The 19,193-nt window shown below is 35.5% G+C and overlaps 1 protein-coding gene across 1 annotated transcript in view; it reads left to right on the forward strand.

Moving 5' to 3' along the window:
- Positions 1-19,193, forward strand: part of LOC149794770 (solute carrier family 23 member 1-like) — a 45,131-nt gene that overhangs the window by 9,522 nt on the left and 16,416 nt on the right. Inside the window, exons 4-7 of the mRNA XM_089966234.1 lie at positions 51-232; positions 3,400-3,520; positions 14,415-14,571; positions 18,199-18,452. Of these exons, the coding sequence (XP_089822360.1) occupies positions 51-232; positions 3,400-3,520; positions 14,415-14,571; positions 18,199-18,452 (714 nt within the window). The remainder of the gene's footprint in view (positions 1-50; positions 233-3,399; positions 3,521-14,414; positions 14,572-18,198; positions 18,453-19,193) is intronic.

Below are 19,193 nucleotides of genomic sequence, written 5' to 3' on the forward strand. Positions count from 1 at the left end.
GTTTGTTTAAATAAAATCATTACTATGCCAAATATTATTTCTTTTCCCAGTTAATGGGGCCACTAATCCTTGCTGGAGCATTTCACTGCCTAATCGGTGCTACTGGACTGGTCGGACTGCTACTGCGCTTCATCGGTCCGATCACTATTGTACCGACAATATTTCTAATTGGGATCTACATAGTGAAACCAGTACTCGAGTACACTGAAGTGCACTGGGGAATATCAACTCTGTAAGGATCTATCTTTAGAATTGTCACAGTATGTTGCATACTGTGGGCATCATACAGGGTTTGCAATATGTTTCCCGGTACAGTCACATAATTTCATCCATGTTGAATATGTATGAATAAGTGTGTGACTATACCTGATTATATGTATGATTTTGTATTTAGTTTTCTTTTCTTAAAATAACCACTTACAAAAATTTAGGACCAAATGGCAGATGGGTCAGTTCTCGTTAAAGAAAGTTTGTTATTATTATTGTATTATTATTGTTATTATTATTATTATTATTATTAGTAGTAGTAGTAGTAGTAGTAGCAGTAGTAGTAGAATTATGCAAAAGCTACCAGAGCACTAGGACAGTGTTTGAACCACCAGTTCACATTCTTACCTCAGTGCCTCGATAACAGTTTCAAAACCGCAAATGGTACACGACTTTTACGTTATCGTTTACTTTATGTAGGCATTTGATTTGAAGAACCTAGTACAAGGGGAGATAATGAGGAAAAAGGAAAGAACGAAAAGAAACAAGTGTACTAAATCAACACGGGCAAATCCGATGCTTGAGTAGTGTTGTCGTCACAAAATCTAGCCATCAAACCAGTGAACAAAGACCTAGTCGTTCATTCGTACATGATGAGGTCAATTTAAACAGACTATGGGTTATTCACTTTTTTTTAACCAAAATTTAAATAAATAATAATAAATAAATAACAAACTAAAGTTATGTTTCTCTCTCTCTGTCTCTCTGTATGTATGTATGTATGTATGTATGATTTTTATTATTATTATTATTATTATTATATTATTATTATTATAATATTAACAATGCAAAATGCATGTATGTATGTATGTATGTATGTATGTATGTATGTATTTAGTTCATATTTTTCTTTTAGTACTAATTATTTGATCATAAAATGATTACGATGAAAACGTTTCTATTCACAATCGTTTGTAAGAGCACTAAGAAAATATGTTAAACCCTTCGGGTCAAAAGTCTTCCCTCGTGCACAGGCAAACATTCATATACATGTTTCAGTATTCATCCCCTGCACAAAGCAATTGACGACACTTTTGTCCCCATTCTCCCTAAAGTAGATAGTTTTAAGGTGATCTTTTTAATCGGGGCATCTTAAGAAAATACCAAGGCATATTTACCGCTACAATGGCCTAGTGGTTAGAGCGTCCGCCTCGGATGTGGGAGGTCGCAGGTTCGAACCCCGTCGAAGTCACACAAAATACTTATTAAAATGGTACGAACAGCTCCCTCGCTTGACACTCAGCATTAAGAGTTTAGTTTTAGGACTGGTTGGCCTGCTGTCGGGATAATGTGACTAGATGGTACATCATGTTACATGACTGCGGCGTGATGCCCCAGTGCTATACATCACTATAAGCTGCCACAATGCAGACCTCGAAGTGATATGACTGAAAAATTGTTAAAGCCACTTTAAAAGTCCAAATCACACACACACACCCACACCAACATACATTCTTCTGCATCAACTTTATCAGATACATATATGCTGACACTCGGCATATATGTAAGCCAATGGAGAGTGCTCATGGAAAATAAAGAAGGACGGGTCGTCAATTATGTTTAAAGTCCCAAGCCATCTTAACGTGCAAAAGTTGTATGTGATAAAACATCTGAATATTACTATACCTTAAAAGATATTGGTCATAACCATTGTTGGCTGCCATTAAACTAGATAAAATCGATGCTTCATCACACTGTGAGCCATGTAATTTCCCCTTAAACTGAGAAATCTGGCCATTATTTTTTTACGAACGAATGAATCCGAAGCTCGTCGGTGACATCTGTGGGTTAGCCGATTTCAGTCGAAAATTGGAACACAAGATTTGATGACGTAACCGTCGCAAAGATAAGAAGCCAACAGCAGGCTATGTTGGATAAGGTAGTTGATCTTTATGTGATACGGTATTGACGTTTTGCATATGATATTGATACAGTACTCGGCCTAATATTTACGTGTATTTTCCTTCAATATGGAAATCCAAAACTACTGGGTTCGCCTTCAGCCCATGTACGCACTTTAAAGTATCCCAACGTCCCATCTGTTAAGTAGTATTTACCCGAGTCTTATCTGTATCTAATGCATGCTTTTCTTCTCAGAACCGCTTTAAAAAGCGGACCCGTCTCTTCATTCACTCTCCAACCAATGTGTTCGCCATGTGCGATTGATAATGTTAATTGATTAGTCACTAACATACTTTGTCGAATGATTCGCATAACTACTTTTGTAGTAATTCAGAAAAAGAATGGAATTACTATCGACTTCCGGGACTAAATTCAGAATTGGCATCTCTTAATTCTAAGCAGCATATTTGAACGTCGTTTAAGTCTATCATCTTAAATATTTCAAAGAATGTTTCATGTCAGATATTTTTTTTTAATAAATCATTTTCTTCCCTCCAAACTTTAGTTCGATTGGAAGAATGGTGAAATTTATGAAAAATGCAGCATTGTGCTTTAAAACCCATAACCCTAGTGTAATATGCATTATTTCCTCAGTGTAGAACACTGGAGTGTTTTTTTTCAGGAACTCTTTCGCTACGTATGTTGAAGTATATCGAGACATCACTGATTGTGAGATCATCTAAATCTGTCAAGATCAGACTTTCCGGCTCTTCTTGAAACGAAACGGTTTTGATTATTTCTATCTTTAGGAGAAGAATTTATATCCATATATTACCTTGTCCTCAGAGAACCCTCCTATCACACCCTTTCGCCTTGCGGCATTTCGGTAGAATCTTGAAACAAAAACATGCAATGGGGATATATACAAAATGCAATTTGACGTCATGTTTAGTCAGTAATGTTTCTAAAACACATAAATGTGTTATGTTTCAAATTGGCTCAATATTAACTGCGAGATGTATTTAGCCACCAGACCACGTCTGTCAGATGTCAAAGATAAATGAAATTCGTCAAACACTACAGATTTATCAAAACCCAAATATCAGTTTTATTCATGTTGAACCTGGCTGAGAAATCATTGTTTCTGACGATCGGTGATTTATCTTGCACATAATCACAAGCACCCCTTGTGCTCTAAATGCTCTTTTAAAATATAAAATGAGTTTATTTACTTTCCCTACTCTTAAAAAATTGCTTTATCATATGATAATTCTGTAAATAATTTTCCAGGACATTTGGAGTATCAGTTATATTATCTCTGTATCTGGGATCAAGACCAATGCTAATACCCATGTACACGAGAAAGAAGGGATGCCATTATATTCGCTATCCACTACATCGAGTGTTTGCGGTAAGTCTTGTTCTTTGAACTCATCATGCGATTTTAGTTTTATTTCATCTGAAAATATCTTAATGAAAAAGAAAATAATTGTATTGTCTCTTTGTGGAGTTTGCAAATGCATTTGATTATATTGATCACAAGAAACCATTGAAAAGGTAATAAAGAAAGGAGTGGATGGAACATGTGTACTTACATTAATTTATAACCCTAAAACTTGTGTTCATGTAGGCCAAGTATATACACCCCTTCTTGTAAATGAAACATTGAAACAGACAGGAATATAGTCTTAGTCCAGTTATATCTAAAGTTTTAATAAGACAGTTAGAAAAGATATCTTACATTTTTTAACAAATCCAGTTTAAATTTTTGTACAAGGTACACGTTCCTTACAAAAAAGAAAAGTATTGCGTAGTAAGTGGGGATATAAATGCTGTTTTTGAAAATTTTCAAGTCAATTAAGAGCTCGTAATACATCAGTTCATAGTCTGCATCTACATAAATATTTAAAGTTTGATTCGGTGTCATTAGTAACACGATCTGAAACGAACTGAGCCAAATGTTGCCTTTGGTTCTGATGAATGCAAATATTCAATGACCTATTTAATTACATTGTAGGCATTTGGAACTGTCCTAAATAGTGTCAGATTGAATAAATATTGATTGACAAAGTTTGAAAAAAAATGTTGCTATTACTGACTCATGTTGGCATCATTGGTTTTCCTTTAAATCGATGATATTCTCATTTTCACTTTCTAAATCGTGGCTTTTAATATTTTCACATTATCTCTGTATTGTTCATTATTACTACAGAATAGTTTCACATTATCTCTATATTGTTCAGTATTACTACAGAATACTTTCACATTATCTCTATATTGTTCAGTATTACTACAGAAGTAATGTTGCATCAGAAGAATGTTACTGAGAGTTTTAGACAACAAGTAAAACTTGTATTAGCACTTTTGTACATATTTTGCACATCCCACGAACAAAAAAAAAACATAATTTTTTCCCAAACAAAGACATAATTGATTGATTGGATCCAAGTTACAGCTTTTCCAGTAGTGATTGAATCATTGCTGGACCAAACACCTCATCAATATACAGAAACTAAAATCACCTTTTTGTGCTGCTTTCGTTAATGCAGCATAGCAATATAACCACCACCAAGTCCTTGCGAGTACTTCTCAAAACAAGCCAGATGCAAGGAATGTCAGTGTATTAATTCTTAAAGTTTAGTGTGCGTCTAGTGCTCACTGAATGTGTATTGGGTTCTGAAAACTGCTGCCGTTAGCCTGTCCTTGTATGCTGTATCAGAACACCCCTCACATGCATGCTGGGAAAATCAAGATTGATATCAGTTTAATGTTAGATTTATTGATGAAGCGCTAATGCACCGTTATCTTCTTCATCAACAATTCTCTACGTTGCTCTTCCTCTCCTCTCTGTCAGGCTGTCTCTCTCATGATGTAGTCATCAAATAAAAACAATTCCATTTCTCTAATTGTCATTCATCGATTGATCAGTTGCTTATGGGGTAATACTATTATGCCGTTACCATTTCGTACTCAGGAGTATGTCCTTCTATTACTTCAGCCATGAGTTCAATGCTAAATGTGTAGTCATAAAGAAATAGCACACGGATACAATGGATAATGATCAGTTAATATTTGGATATCCACTTCTTTCCTTACACTATAAACTTTATGTCTTCTGTAACAGTGTTTGGCACGTAATCAGCCCGTGGTTCAAAATTCCTTACGTTTTCACTCATGATACCTTTCTCTAATTTAGTTATCACAGAGGTAACCGCACATGCTTGTGTATAGGAAACTGATGTTGTCATTTAGCGTGAGAACATCATAACTTCTGCATGACATGATATCATGTTCTCGATTATACTACTCACATTGATAGCCACTACTTGGGTTGAAGTTTGGTATTCGAAAATGAAATGTTTGCCAGCTTTAGTGCTACCAGTTGTGCGAGTGAGAAAATGAAATTTAACTCTCTCAGGTATCTGCTTAGGAGCTATATAATGTCGCACATCTACATTTCCTGTACTGAAAAGCCTTTCAAAGAAACCATAAAACGCTCACGCTAACGGCTATCAAAATTGTTATACAAACGTATTTGTAATGGACCTGTTCATCTGAAGGTTTGCATACATCATTCACATAGGTCGACTTTGTTTTTCAAGTTTGACTTATAATTGCAACCCTGTGCACTATCGTCATTATGATGAGTTGAAAACATAATCCAGGTTGTTTGTGTACCTTGTTGAAGTCTTGTTCGCTGTCATTGATTCATGTAGTCATGCATCGAAGTCCTGTCTTAGAAAGAAGCTTTTAGTTTTAATTAAACTCTAATTAGTTCCTCATTAATCATATTAGGGTCATGTAACTTGAATAGATAGTTGCTCCTTATCACTGTCAGTTTTAATTCTTCTGATCGTAAAGGCTCTTATGGTCATTGATTCTTCTGTATTTAAGAGTATACAATTTTAATACTGCTGCAAGTTATTACTCTAGACACTGAAACAAGACGTTACCTTTGTGCTTCAGTCTAATGATTAGAAACTGTACCTCCTCTAGATAGCATGCACGTGTTTCCTTTTCAGTGGAAAGATTCGTCACGGATTGCTGTTTGACATGTACTGAATAAGTTCAATATTGGTTGTTTACGTGTAATGCAAAGTAATGATCACTTTAATTGTATGCTATATTGTACTTGATGGATCAGTATGTAAGTTGACAAAAATGTGCGTACGCCTAATGTGTTGACTTGAATGACGTAATGCTTTACTTGATACATAATATGTGAGTTGTTGTCAGCACAACGTGGTGGAACAAAGCTTAAATGACATCAAAAAACCATTTTTTAAAGACATGAATCCAAGACCAGATCCGCGTAGTATTTGTCTTGAACAATTGTCGCGAGTGACTTCTGATATAATTAAGTTTTGATTGCATCTATAACTACTAAATCCAAAATCATTAAAACCGTATTCATTTAGTTCATCTGTTTCATCATTACCACCTTGTACCACGTCTATATTGCTGACCATCCGTAGATCAACACAGTTTTTAGTGTCTGGTGTTGATTGTTCAAACAAAGTATGTAATATGTTGTACAATTTGGTGGATATTGATAGTCCTTTCTCATCTATGTAACTGTCAATCGTTTCACCTTGTGTTGTTCAGTTTGCATCTATTTTTGTCCCAACGTGTAAAGGTTTACATGGACATTGAAGTGGCATATTTCTAAATATTATGTACGAATTCAATTTTTACAAAATATTTTATGATACAAATACACTTTACAGTCATACCAAGACAGTCGTTTACTTTTCTATTGTCAACTCTGATGTCGATTCTCGGTTGTTAATTGAGCCTCTCTGCATTTGTTTACATATGCCATAAACACAGTATCAAACAAAGTCTCCCTCAAACACAATGCTAACTGGTAAATACCAAACTAATCAAAATACATAGACATCATAACAGTTTCTGTGTGTCACATTGTGTGAGAAAACTTGGTAACAAATCCTGCTTCCCGTTATAAATGTTTTTCCATAGAATTCGTAATTCAACGTACTTTGGTTTAATGTCTCTACGCGTTATATAATATTACAACTTTAGACCGATTCTGAAACAAAGAAACTACATACCCTTGAGTTAGCCATTGCGTTACGGTCAAACTCGTGGTTACTTCCTTCGAAGAACCTTACATCTGGGCGAAAAACTCTATTTGCAGTTAGCAGTGATGTCACCGGTTGGCTTCGGCTTAGATGCCGGAAACCCGACATTATAACACCTCAGTAATACTATCCCCAGACAGTTTTCAAAGAGACCACCGGTATCCAGTCGGAACAAAGATAGACGGGTTTTGGGCAGGTTTTCACGCAGCTAGACATTATTCTGTTACTTTCCTTGTGAAAGAATCAGTGCATTGTCTTGACATTGGCGAGAGCGGATGTAGGGAAGTTGGAGATACTAGAGTACGCTCCAAGTGTCGAAGCTGAGTGCTCGTAAAAAGGGCTGGAAATGGGGTTCTATGAACTTCGGACGAAATTGGAAGAAAGGCTTCTGACGAAGCTTTCCGGGTGGGAGCGGTTGCCACGCGCAGATTAGAGAGAAGAAGAAGTGGAGAGCACGTAGAGATAGTCCTTTGTGCGAGGAAGGAGGACCGAAAGAACGGAAACGAGAGTACCGGAAGTACCGAAAGGAATACGAGGCGGAAGTTGCAGATGAAAAACATAGTAGGGGCACGGGAAAGAAATCCTTCAACATTTAATTTCGCGGGATGAAATAAATGGCAATTTGGATAGGTCTTGAATTGATTGGAAGCAATTGCATTGAAAACTTATCCTGTAATTGTGGAATACTGTGATATAGTTTATTAAATTGTTATACCTTTCACCTTATTAAGTTCTTTTTTTAACACCTAGACCATCGGCTTTGCTGACTCGGGAATCAGAGATATTTAACCTTTAAATTGTCCGTCCTTCTCCGGGGTTAGTAATATTTTCGTAGGGGGCACTTGACACTGTGTCATTGATACGATCTTGGAATATATGTATATTGAGTTTCTAGGAAAGCCTAGCAATGTGTTGATGTATCTTACTATATTTTACTCGAAGTGATTTTAACTTTTGAGTCGTACTTCAAACCATTAACATCAAGACATTGTTTTCACCCTTTGCATTAATTTCTGCATTGACTTTCATTTGCGCTTCGTGTTTGTTGTAACATTTATAGTTTGAAACAGTCTTCCTTTAATTCAGTATAATTATTATTTTTGAGTGTATACCATATGCTATAACAACACAATACACTTTCTGCAACTCAATTCATAACTTGTCATTTTCTTTGCGAATCGTACTGAAGAAATAGATTTCTTTGTAAGGTAAAAAGTCTTTTGTAAAATTTCTCTTTTGAATTTTTTGTTGTCCATTTATATTGCGATGTTTCTATTGAATTTCTTCCTTTCAATGTTTTAGTGATGGAGGTTTTTGCCTCCTTGTAATTGTTGATAATGTAAGTTCCTCGTAGCCGATCTTGTTATTATTAATGAGTGATTTGCGTTTGTTCATCGATAATATTCCATCTATATATGGCTGACGTTGCTAAATCATGTTTCAAGACTTTGTTAAAAATCAATTTTTCATTCCAAACCTTTAACACAATTTTTGTGACAGCTCTCCTATGTCGTTTGGTGGTTAGAACAAAAACTATGCCAATAGCTCTTCCAGATTACTAACATCCAGCTCTTTAAATACCTACACGTGGGGAAACTTTTTCTAACTTCGCTCTAACATTTCAAAGCTCTGTATATCGCTCTGTATTTTTTCTCATGACGTGGTAGTGTTTGATCCCCTTAACCTAAGTATGTTTATTTTACGGTTCACTCATCTCTTACTTTATTGACCTTACAACAAAATCCGCCTAGTGTATCAAAATTACGTGAGACAAAAGTCTACTGACTATTAGAAATTCTATGTTGTATCGGGCAAAATAAATTGCAATACTCAACTTGGTAACGTTTTTAAATGGCATTGCTGATGAACAATGAACTGTAAACCTCAATAGCTTCTTTGAAAGCTTGTATATAAAATATAATGTCACTAATTATTGGTGTTGATGATGATTCTTGTTTCTCTCGACATGTTGCTATTTATATAGCAAATATTTTTGTCGAGTGGAAAACATAATTTAAGTTCTTCGGCGATGAATGTTTGAATATAAACTCAGTTATATAATGCTAACAATTTCGTCAAGTAAATGTCCATGGAATTCCAGATAATCATTAGTGAGCTTACTGGGTGTTAATGGGATGGTTAACGTAACCATGTCTCCAACGTCAAATTGTTGATGGTGGATCATTGGCAAACTTCAGTAGCTTCTTTAAAAAAAATGATGACGGTAGACCACTACCACTTGTACACTTTCATAGTTTTATTTTAAAAACATGATGTATGTAACTGTGAAAAATGATTTAAGTGACATGTGAAATATTTTTTTGACAATATTTCGCTAGTGACCTTATTGTTCTAACCCAAATGTGGAGAGACTTAACCGTATGTTAAATCATGGGTGTAGTCGGTTGTGCATAGCACGAACTGACCCTGTGCGTTTGCACTCCTTTGCGTCACAGTTGCAATATCCTGAGAATGTTGGGGATTTTGCTGTGTTTTGATTGATAGTCCTTGCATGTCAACAACTTCCACCACTGTGTTGAGCAGCTTTACCTTCTAACCAATTGAGAAAGTTTCCCCAAAGCAGATATTACATTGTCTTTCAAATAATTGTCTTGTTTGAAATCGTTTCATTGTCCAGTCATTCCTGTGTGATTTAAGGTAATGTGATTTTATCGGCTTGCGACTTTGTAGACTCGTGTTATTTCTCTAATCGTTCAGTTTTTATTTTTGTGTAAATATAATATTTTGACATGCTTCTCATGTTTGTTAACCAGTTCCACTCAGTGTGTGTGGATCTTCTTCCTTTGCGAAGTTGCTTTCTCTGGTTCTTTGGTTACATTGTTTTCATCTTGGTTTCTGTCTTCACTTTCTTTCATGTATTTGTCTCAAAGATTTGAACAGAAGATGATAATGAATAACGATGTTATAATAGTACAGTACAATATATGTTAAAATTTAGATTAATAAACAAATGAACTGCAAGACACGCAGCATAGGCAGATAAAGAACAGATGTAATTATTATTGCAGAACTTGTCTTACATAGTTCAATAATAAATTATGTAGAAAACAAAGAGTTTTTAAATACGGAAATTAAAAAGTCGAGAGATCGATAAAGGGTTATCAGGATGTCTGCCATACAAATACACGAAACAGATTACGGCAATAATGACAACTTCCGAGTACTGCACTTGACAAGAAACATAATGTGGTCAGCATTAGGCCAAGACATTAAATCGAGCACTACATTAAAGATACTGGATGTCCCTTCTGTTTACTTCTAAAGAAGGTCCCTAAATATTTTACAACCTGCCGGTATAACGGAAGATTTACTATATATAAATCATGTCATACCATGTGCGTCTGGTGAACAAAGGGGATTTTTCCTTCGAGCACGTACTGGATGCATATTAGCGATGAAACAGATACAACAATGGCAAAATGCCTTGTAATGACGAGATTGAAGGTCACAAGAGAAAAGCAGAATTACATAAGATGTCCAGCTTCATCATGGAGGAAACGTTGCATCAATGTCGAATTGTAGAGGATAGTTTTAAGAAACCTTCAATGGTCTGAATGTGAGTTTGAGTGTTGTGTTTAAAGAATGTTCAAAAATTATTCATGCTAAATAAATTTGGAACAGGAAAAATGTACATTTATTTGAATAGCTATGTGACTCTCTGCTATATTAATTTTTGAATCTATAGTGAGGGAAGTGCAATGGCCGTCTGATCGTATCAGCGTCAATTCCATTTTCATTGCCTTTTCTCTTTGTGAGCTTCTCGTAGATCTACTTGCGGTTTTCCTCGCTGTACATTTTGAGCCTTTTTCTTGAACGATTTCTTTCTTAATTGTGTTACAGCACTTGCCTTCTACTCACAGAATAGACTATGCAAGTCCAGCATTTGTTATAAGAAGTTGGGTTTTATTGTGATCGAGGTTGGTAAATGGATATAAATACATTTCTCCTGCCTTGTTACACCGTTATATATAACCAGAGTCACGTGTACTGCATAAGATAAACACTGCCAGTGAAGGCAGACACGAAGTAAGCATTAAAGGAAAAGAACATTTTTATAATTGTGAAAAAATAATTGAATAAATTTGGCTTCTATTGGTACTATGATGACCTTATTACGATCAAGCAGGACAATCCCAAGTGCTATAAATAGCTACGTAACAGAAAATCCCAAACATTTATTACTACGCTCACTTAAGATTTCTATTATTTTAATGATGCAAACAAAATAACATAACGAATAATTGAAATTTCAATTATAAGAGTTTAACGTTGTTTTCTTTCCTGAGTTTATCGTGGTATAAACTGTCAGTTGCCGATTCACACAGCTTACGTAATGCCCTTCGGGCGTTATTTGCCGTGTGAGTCGGCAACTGACAGTTTATACCACGATAAACTCAAGAAAAAAACAACGTTAAACTCTTAAATATATGAAATTATAAAATATATAATCTTGCTACAATTGTCATTCATTAACTTGACAGGACCTGTCGTGTTAGCGATGGCCTTATTATATTTTCTTGCTCAAATGCGTTTTCTTTAAAGTAGTTTCTTTTCTTCCTGTGCTCTCGTGATCACTGCTGATATGCATAACATTCTCTTTTTTTTAACTCCTTCGTTTTCTAATTCCCTGCTTGTACCACGTCTATCACATTAAGGCAATGCGTTATCATTCAGAAACGTTTCACACTGCTTGAACATTCTATGTATTGCGCTTCTACGTTTTATATTAATTCAGTGTTGTTTATACTGGACTGTTAAACGATTCATGTTACCCCATTCATTTTACCCGTACACATAGGGGTTTTTGTTCATTCCTTTTCTTTTTAAAATCTGTCCGACTTTGAATATTAGATCTTGTTTGTCGTAGAGTGATACATCTTTGCGATCAAATACTCTAAATATCCTCTCCCTTGAAGTATTCAAGTTTGCAAAAAACCAGGTCATCTAATATTACTTGCCTTACATTCAATATTTCCTAGTTGAACATTGGATGGTAGTCTTTTTCAAACATTATCTTCTATTTAGAAATTTAGATTTAATAATTGGGAATTTAGGAATTCCATATGTGTTAGATGTTCAATAATACTATAGAAGTGTCCATCATTTCCAGGTACGTGTTACTCGTTCTTCTCAACTGGAGTTATGTCTATTGATTGTAATAACTTTTGTTGTTTCCCCAAATTAGCTTTCGTTGACACATGAACCATTTTTTCTGCTTTTAATACAAGTGAAACAAATCAACATTCAAGTCTTCAGAAATCTGTGAAAGAAACTGATTTTTTTCTGTCCGAGTAGGATGAAAAGTACTCTGTGTTTTCCTTTTCCAACAAATTTTTCAGTCTTTTGTTGTACCGGCCCCCCCCCCCCCCCGGCATCTTTATCTCATTAAATTGTTTCACTTAAGGGTTTAATTGTTTGAAGGTGTATATAAAAGTTCATCTTACCCCTTCCATTTTGCGAATATATTTAAATATACCAACAAGATAAAAATGAGGAATGATGAATTTGCACACATTAATCATTAGAGACGTATTAAAATAATGATACAAAAATATTAATTCTCGTTTTCTAAACGAGTTTAATATGGTACACATTTTCATCACAATCCTTTCTGATATCTGTTCCCCCTCCCCTTTCATGCATAACGGAAAAACAACGCAGAAATATGGAGTGAGAGAGAAAATGGATTTGGCCTTAATTAAAACCTTGAAATAGAAATTACACCAATTAACCTACAAGAATATGGTTCGTCGTAACGATAAAATGTGCACTTACCTTGGGATTTATCTACAGTGTTTATCAATGATACATAGTTGCAACTATGTCGACATTATACAATAAATTCCTCGGTTATATGGTACAGATACTGTGATGTATTATGTTTTTCTTTCTGTTTTTTTTTCTGAAACATATTATAATGTCCAAAGAAGCGATTATTATTAGTTAAATATTAAAATGTCCAAAGTCCCCCCCCCCTCCCTCTCTGTCTCTCTCTCTCTCTCTCTCTCTCTCTTTCTCTCTCTCAAAAATCTATGCAATAACAATGACAAGCGTACAGAAATGTCGTCTGTGTCATCCCATGATATCTCTGGACTTATGACTGATGGTAAAAATTAAATCAAAGCGACCAATGATGAGAGGGAGACAGAGAGAGAGAGAGAGAGTTTTAAAGTCAAACCGACTACAGAGAGAGAGAGAGAGAGAGAGAGAGAGAGTTTATGGTCGGTGGTACTGTTACTAAAGCAAAACAATGACTTAGATCTACTTTAACTATATTAAAATATTTTAATTACCTCTTGTTGTTTCATCATTTCGCTTAGTTTCTATTCCACATTAATTTCCATGAGCCGGTAGGTGAATGGCTTAAAGTTCAAATAAATGGCGTAGCTAACCAAGTGTATGTAGAGCTCTACTTTTATTATTAAAACCATCTTTCAGGTTTGAATCATAAGTGTGTATAATATTGATTTAATCAATATAGAAAAATAGAAAGTAAAAACTGAAGACAATCAACTTTTCAATGTGCAAAGGTGATTGTGAATAGCCATACAGTGCATAGAACTACATTTTGTAGCGGACACACTCCGGGATGTGAGGAGTTGTTGTTGTTGTTGTAGGGTCTTACGCCATTTTACAGCACATGATAGGCTATACATGGCGGCCAGGAAGAACCCGGGAAAACCCCGGAAAGAACCACCGACCCACCGACCCACGAGAAGCTACTGGCAAGCTTTCTCACATACCCACATTGGCTGAATCTGAGACTCGAACCCACGCAGACAGAGATGAGTTGTTAGTGATCCGCAACAGAGAGCGATTTAGACCACTCGGCCACTCGGGGCCCCCAAATTCATTCATTTGGTCAATACACAGCTACCTGTAATAAATCTTAACTCCGTTCAAAAGGTAAATATATGCATTTGTACGTGATATAAATAAAATATATTTACAGTATGCACATTGTATAAATTTTTCCTTGAAAGGAAACTCGGCAAACCTCATTTCCTTTTAATGAAAGTGTATACCTCCCGTTGTGTATCATTGATACAGCGTGCATACTATACATTCTCTCTCTCTCTCTCTCTCTCTCTCTCTCTCTCTATATATATATATATATATATATATATATATATATATATATATATTGATATTTATATAGATAATTTATATATATATCCCCAGATCTTAATAGCTATCTGTATTGGTTGGGCTATATGCGGTATCATGACGGCAGCTGGGGCCTTTACAAATGATGTAAATTCTCTCCAGTTTAAGGCAAGGACGGATGCCAGGGCTGACGTCTTTCAAAATTCACCTTGGTTCTATTTTCCTTATCCAGGTAAATCTCTCTAGTAACTCTGTATCCACCTGGGATGCAATACGGATTATGCAGCTATAGCTTTGTTTGTTTTTCTGTCTCTTCTTACCTGTGTTTCTATCCGTAAACATTTTCATTTCCGGTGCGTAAATATCAACCGTTCAAGGTATTTGGGCTAAACTCGATACATGCCAAGCAAATTATACAGAATTGTCTTTTGATACTTTAAATGTTTATAACTCTGTATTTGTATGGGAAAAAAATTCTAGGAAAAGTGGCATGTAAATTTAGCGTAATTGAACTCGGGATTCTATCATAAGCATTGTCATTATTGTGAGATTTGGACGATAGGTTACATTCATTAGGAGTATTTACATAAGCTTGGGCTGTAGGATGGGTAAGATAGGGATGCGGATATGTTATCTCCTGATGACAACTGTTTCCTTTCGATAACTAGAGGATATAAAGATATTTGACGAAAATAGGCGGCATCATTATCTTTCAATCATACAAGACGTACGGAAGTTTTTAATTTTTATTTATATTAATTTCATTTTCGTGGATCATATTATATGCATGTTAAAATGTTAAGCAGCACCGGTCTGAATTACTAATGATTATATTGGCGAAGGGCGAAATTGTTTAGGAAAGAAACGTTACCCTTTTGTATATTGAATAATACACGCTGGTGGAAAGTTTAAACGTTGAGATTTGAAAAATACTACTGTGTAAATCTGTTTGTCAGGAACAGTTTTAAAGTCCACAAAACGTTTTCTTTTTAGTAAAGTTATTCTCGTGATTTACGATCAGGTAATGTTAGATATATTTTAGGGAACGCGTTTTTGACCGCATATATAAAAATGTATACACGTTTTTGCTTATATATTTGTTATATACCTTTTATATAATTTCAATGTCTTTATCAAGTATCATATAATACTTCATGTTTATATTTATTTGGAAAGTATTGACTTTGCAAGTTTTTTTTTTCTGAACTCTTTATATTTACATTTTTTAATCTTTTATAGATTATCTCAAAGAATTTCATGTTTATGTCAATATGGAAGGCTTTATCTTCCCAAAGATTGTTTTGTGGAATTGTTTTATCTACATTTTTAGGATTTTACCTTTAATCTGAACCATGCCACAGTTTTCATGCTGGTGTAGCATACAATTCAAGTGCATTTATACATATGATTCTCTGAACTGTTCTATTGTTTTTCTGCATAATGTTCAAATATTTGTTTGCATAGTGCTCAAGCATTTGACTGCATAGTGTTCAAATATTTGTCTGCATACTTTTTATTCACAACAGACCCAGCATTAAGAGGTTAGTGTTAGGACTGGTCGGCAAGGTGTCAGGATAATGTGACTGGGTGTGACATCATGCCATATATCTGCGGCATGATGCCCCAGTGCTAGACATCACTATAAACTGTCACGCTGCAATCATCATAGCGATATGACTGAAAAATTGTTAAAGCTACGTTAAAAATCCAAAGCACACACACACACATAATAGACCTGCTTCACGTGAGATTTATTTTCTTGTCGTTTGGAGTGTGTACGAAGGTATAAAATTTAGGAGTTTGTATGGAAATATATTTATTCCGTAATTTGGAATATATAATCTAAGCTCTAGTGTTATAAAAATTGTTGCTACGGTTTAATTTTCATGTAGTGGATTCTATTATTATAATCAGGATCGATTAAGACTACTCATGTGATAACAAGTTAGACAAGCCTATGCATATCACAACACGAAAGTTTACTTTCGTCTGTGTAATAACAAACATGTTACGGTTACATATCTAATAACATGATAGGTTACTCTCATATCAGTAATAACGGGATAGATTACGTTTCTATATATACAGTAACATGATATGTTCCGCCTAACCTAATAGGTTACAAGTGATAACCTTATAGTTTCTGGCAATACGTGTGATAACGAAATAGTTTTCTCCTATACGCTTGATTACAAGATAGGTTGCTCCTATGCATATGATAACATGGTGTATGTTGCATCGCTACGTGTGATGGCGATACATATCTTAAAAAAGGAGCGTAGCGAGGAAGGAACATATGCATTACAGGTAAATTGTGCTAACTATATGTTGTGTGTATGTGTGTGTTGATTAACTCAGGGAAAGATGAATTATGAGCCTAGCTTGTTTTTAAGCCCTACTGCTGCTAGACACAAACTTAACCCATCAAGTTTTGTCAAGACCTTTTATTCCGAGTTTGTTTGAATGCTTCTCAATTGTCTAAAGAAGTGAAAACGCTTTCAAGGATTTGGCAAGAACGTCACCCCAAAACCAATTATTGCTCTGGAGCACTTGAAACCATTAATGTATGATAGGGTCTGCAAAGATATAGTCGTGTCATATGTTTCATGATTCCGATATGTTAACAATGTTACTAAACATTGTCAAGATGCTAGAACTTGTGTTAGCGAAGACAAGGTTGTTGAGACGACTTTTTCTTTTTCGTTTCCGACGGTTATGGATGTAAAACCTGATTTAACATTCCCATTACTTATGGGGATCGAACAAAGCATGCAGTTCACATGTACATGACCCTCAGGCCGGATACACACAAAAGCTGAAATTTACCAAATTCCGTTCTGGCAAGAAGAAAATTGCAGAATATCTTTCAACCAATATTAAGACTTGGAAAATAATAGTTATAAAAGGCAACACGGTATAAGAATTGCGTCGCAAAGTATTTCCCTACTAAAATATAGTCTAAATAATTCAGAAAAGATGAGAGAAAAAAAGAAAAGAAAGAAAGACAAACGACAATTCTGCCAACCAACGAGTCACCAAGTAAAGTAAAAGGGAATACACTCATTGGCAAAATTAAGTAGATAGGATTGTTATAAAATTGATTCATAATCCAATATGTTTTAAAAAATCCTGCGTAACGGAGTTTTCTTCAGCTAAAGTTTAACACTTACAGTTTAATATGCACTTATCTTTCTCTACAATTTCTCAGATAACGTTGTACTCCCCCAGTACTGTTTTATGGCTGTTGACCTTCCCTATGTTTATGCTTCTTTATCGTTCATACCTCCAATTTTCCAATGAAATAGTAAAAAGGCAGATAGAAAAGGTTTTTTAAAATATAAAGAAACAAACCATCATGCTGGGGCAATGATCATTATGCAGTCTACAGAATTATCTGCAATTATGCAATCTACATAAAAAATGGCTTCAGCCATATTCACGTCAGCTACTGTAACAAATGATATGGCTATTGTCCCCCGGAAACAGGGAGTCACGCATGTGCAAATATTTGAAAAGGAATGAATATGTTCAATATCTTTGCAGTTTCTAATATTTTTACCGACTTCAAGGGATGTGCGCTCAGATGATGCAGTCGTAAATGAAACTTTACACCAATACAATTTATTCTATTCTATACCCTCTGGCCATTCTAAGGAAAATAGTCTTCCTCGTCAATTCAGAGATAATAAATAGTCTTCTTAACTAAGCCAGACACCAAACTATACCACATCGTTGTAAAATATACATTGCAACGCAAACAATTTATATAAACAATGAACAGAGGTTAGAGGATAGTACTTGGAAAAAGTAAAGTCAAGACAGAGTAATGGTGAGAATGACGTTTTATTTTTGTCTTTAGCTCAGTTTGGAGTACCTGCGTTTAGTCTCCCTGCCTTCATTGGATTCATGCTTGCAACGCTTACGTCAATTCTGGATTCCATCGGGGACTACTACGCATGCGCGGGCATGTGTCGGGTGCCTCCTCCTCCAGCACATGCAGTTAACAGAGGCATAGCGATAGAGGGGTTCTGTAGCATTTTGTCCGGCTTGGTGGGAACTGGTCATGCTACTACCACCTACGGGGGTAATATCGGTGCCATAGGAATGACAAAGGTAAGTCTATTATTCACCAGAGAAAACATGCAAAAAATAATTAAGCTTCATTTGCAAGGGTACAATCTCTTGATAGAATGTAGGTGGATGGAGAGAGGTGAATATTCGATGACCTTGTATCGAAGACTTGAACGTTGAACGACCTTGTTTTCGTACAAAGTCTGAAAAGAGGTTCGATCTTTCCGCACTTTAAAGAAAAGAAATCTCCAAGTCTAACCTGCCTGATAGTTTGATGGAAACATGGGATGCCACAACCTGCCTGACAGTTTGATGGGAACATGGAAGCCTCAATATACTTAGACTATATCACATTTTAGACTGATGAGTTGCATTCTATGCCGACCCTTTAACAAGTAACCGAGTCTTGAATAAATGCAACAATCCTTTTAATGCCTTTGATGTCCAACAGAAATGTTAAGTCCTAGGGCTGTCCCATACATACGTGTACCTTCGTGGTTAATTCATTATGAAACTCAAACGGCCACGTTAAGTCATAGGTCTGTCCAATACACACATGTACCCAGGCCCGGCCCTAGGATGTGCGGGGCTAAAGCAGCAAAAGCAATGAGCGGGGCCCCAAGCAAAAGCATTGCATTGCGGAGTTGATTTCCTGAAAGCGCGGGGCCCAAGGCTATTGCCTCGTTCGCCTTGCCCTAGGGCTTGGCCTGCATGTACCTTCGTGGTTAATTTATTATGAAATTCAAACTATAAAAGACACCAATCTGCAGACGTATTTTATAA

This window comes from Sinohyriopsis cumingii, chromosome 7, assembly GCF_028554795.1.
Source record: "Sinohyriopsis cumingii isolate HCF-2022 chromosome 7, ASM2855479v2, whole genome shotgun sequence".
Classification (NCBI taxonomy): Eukaryota; Metazoa; Mollusca; class Bivalvia; order Unionida; family Unionidae; genus Sinohyriopsis; species Sinohyriopsis cumingii.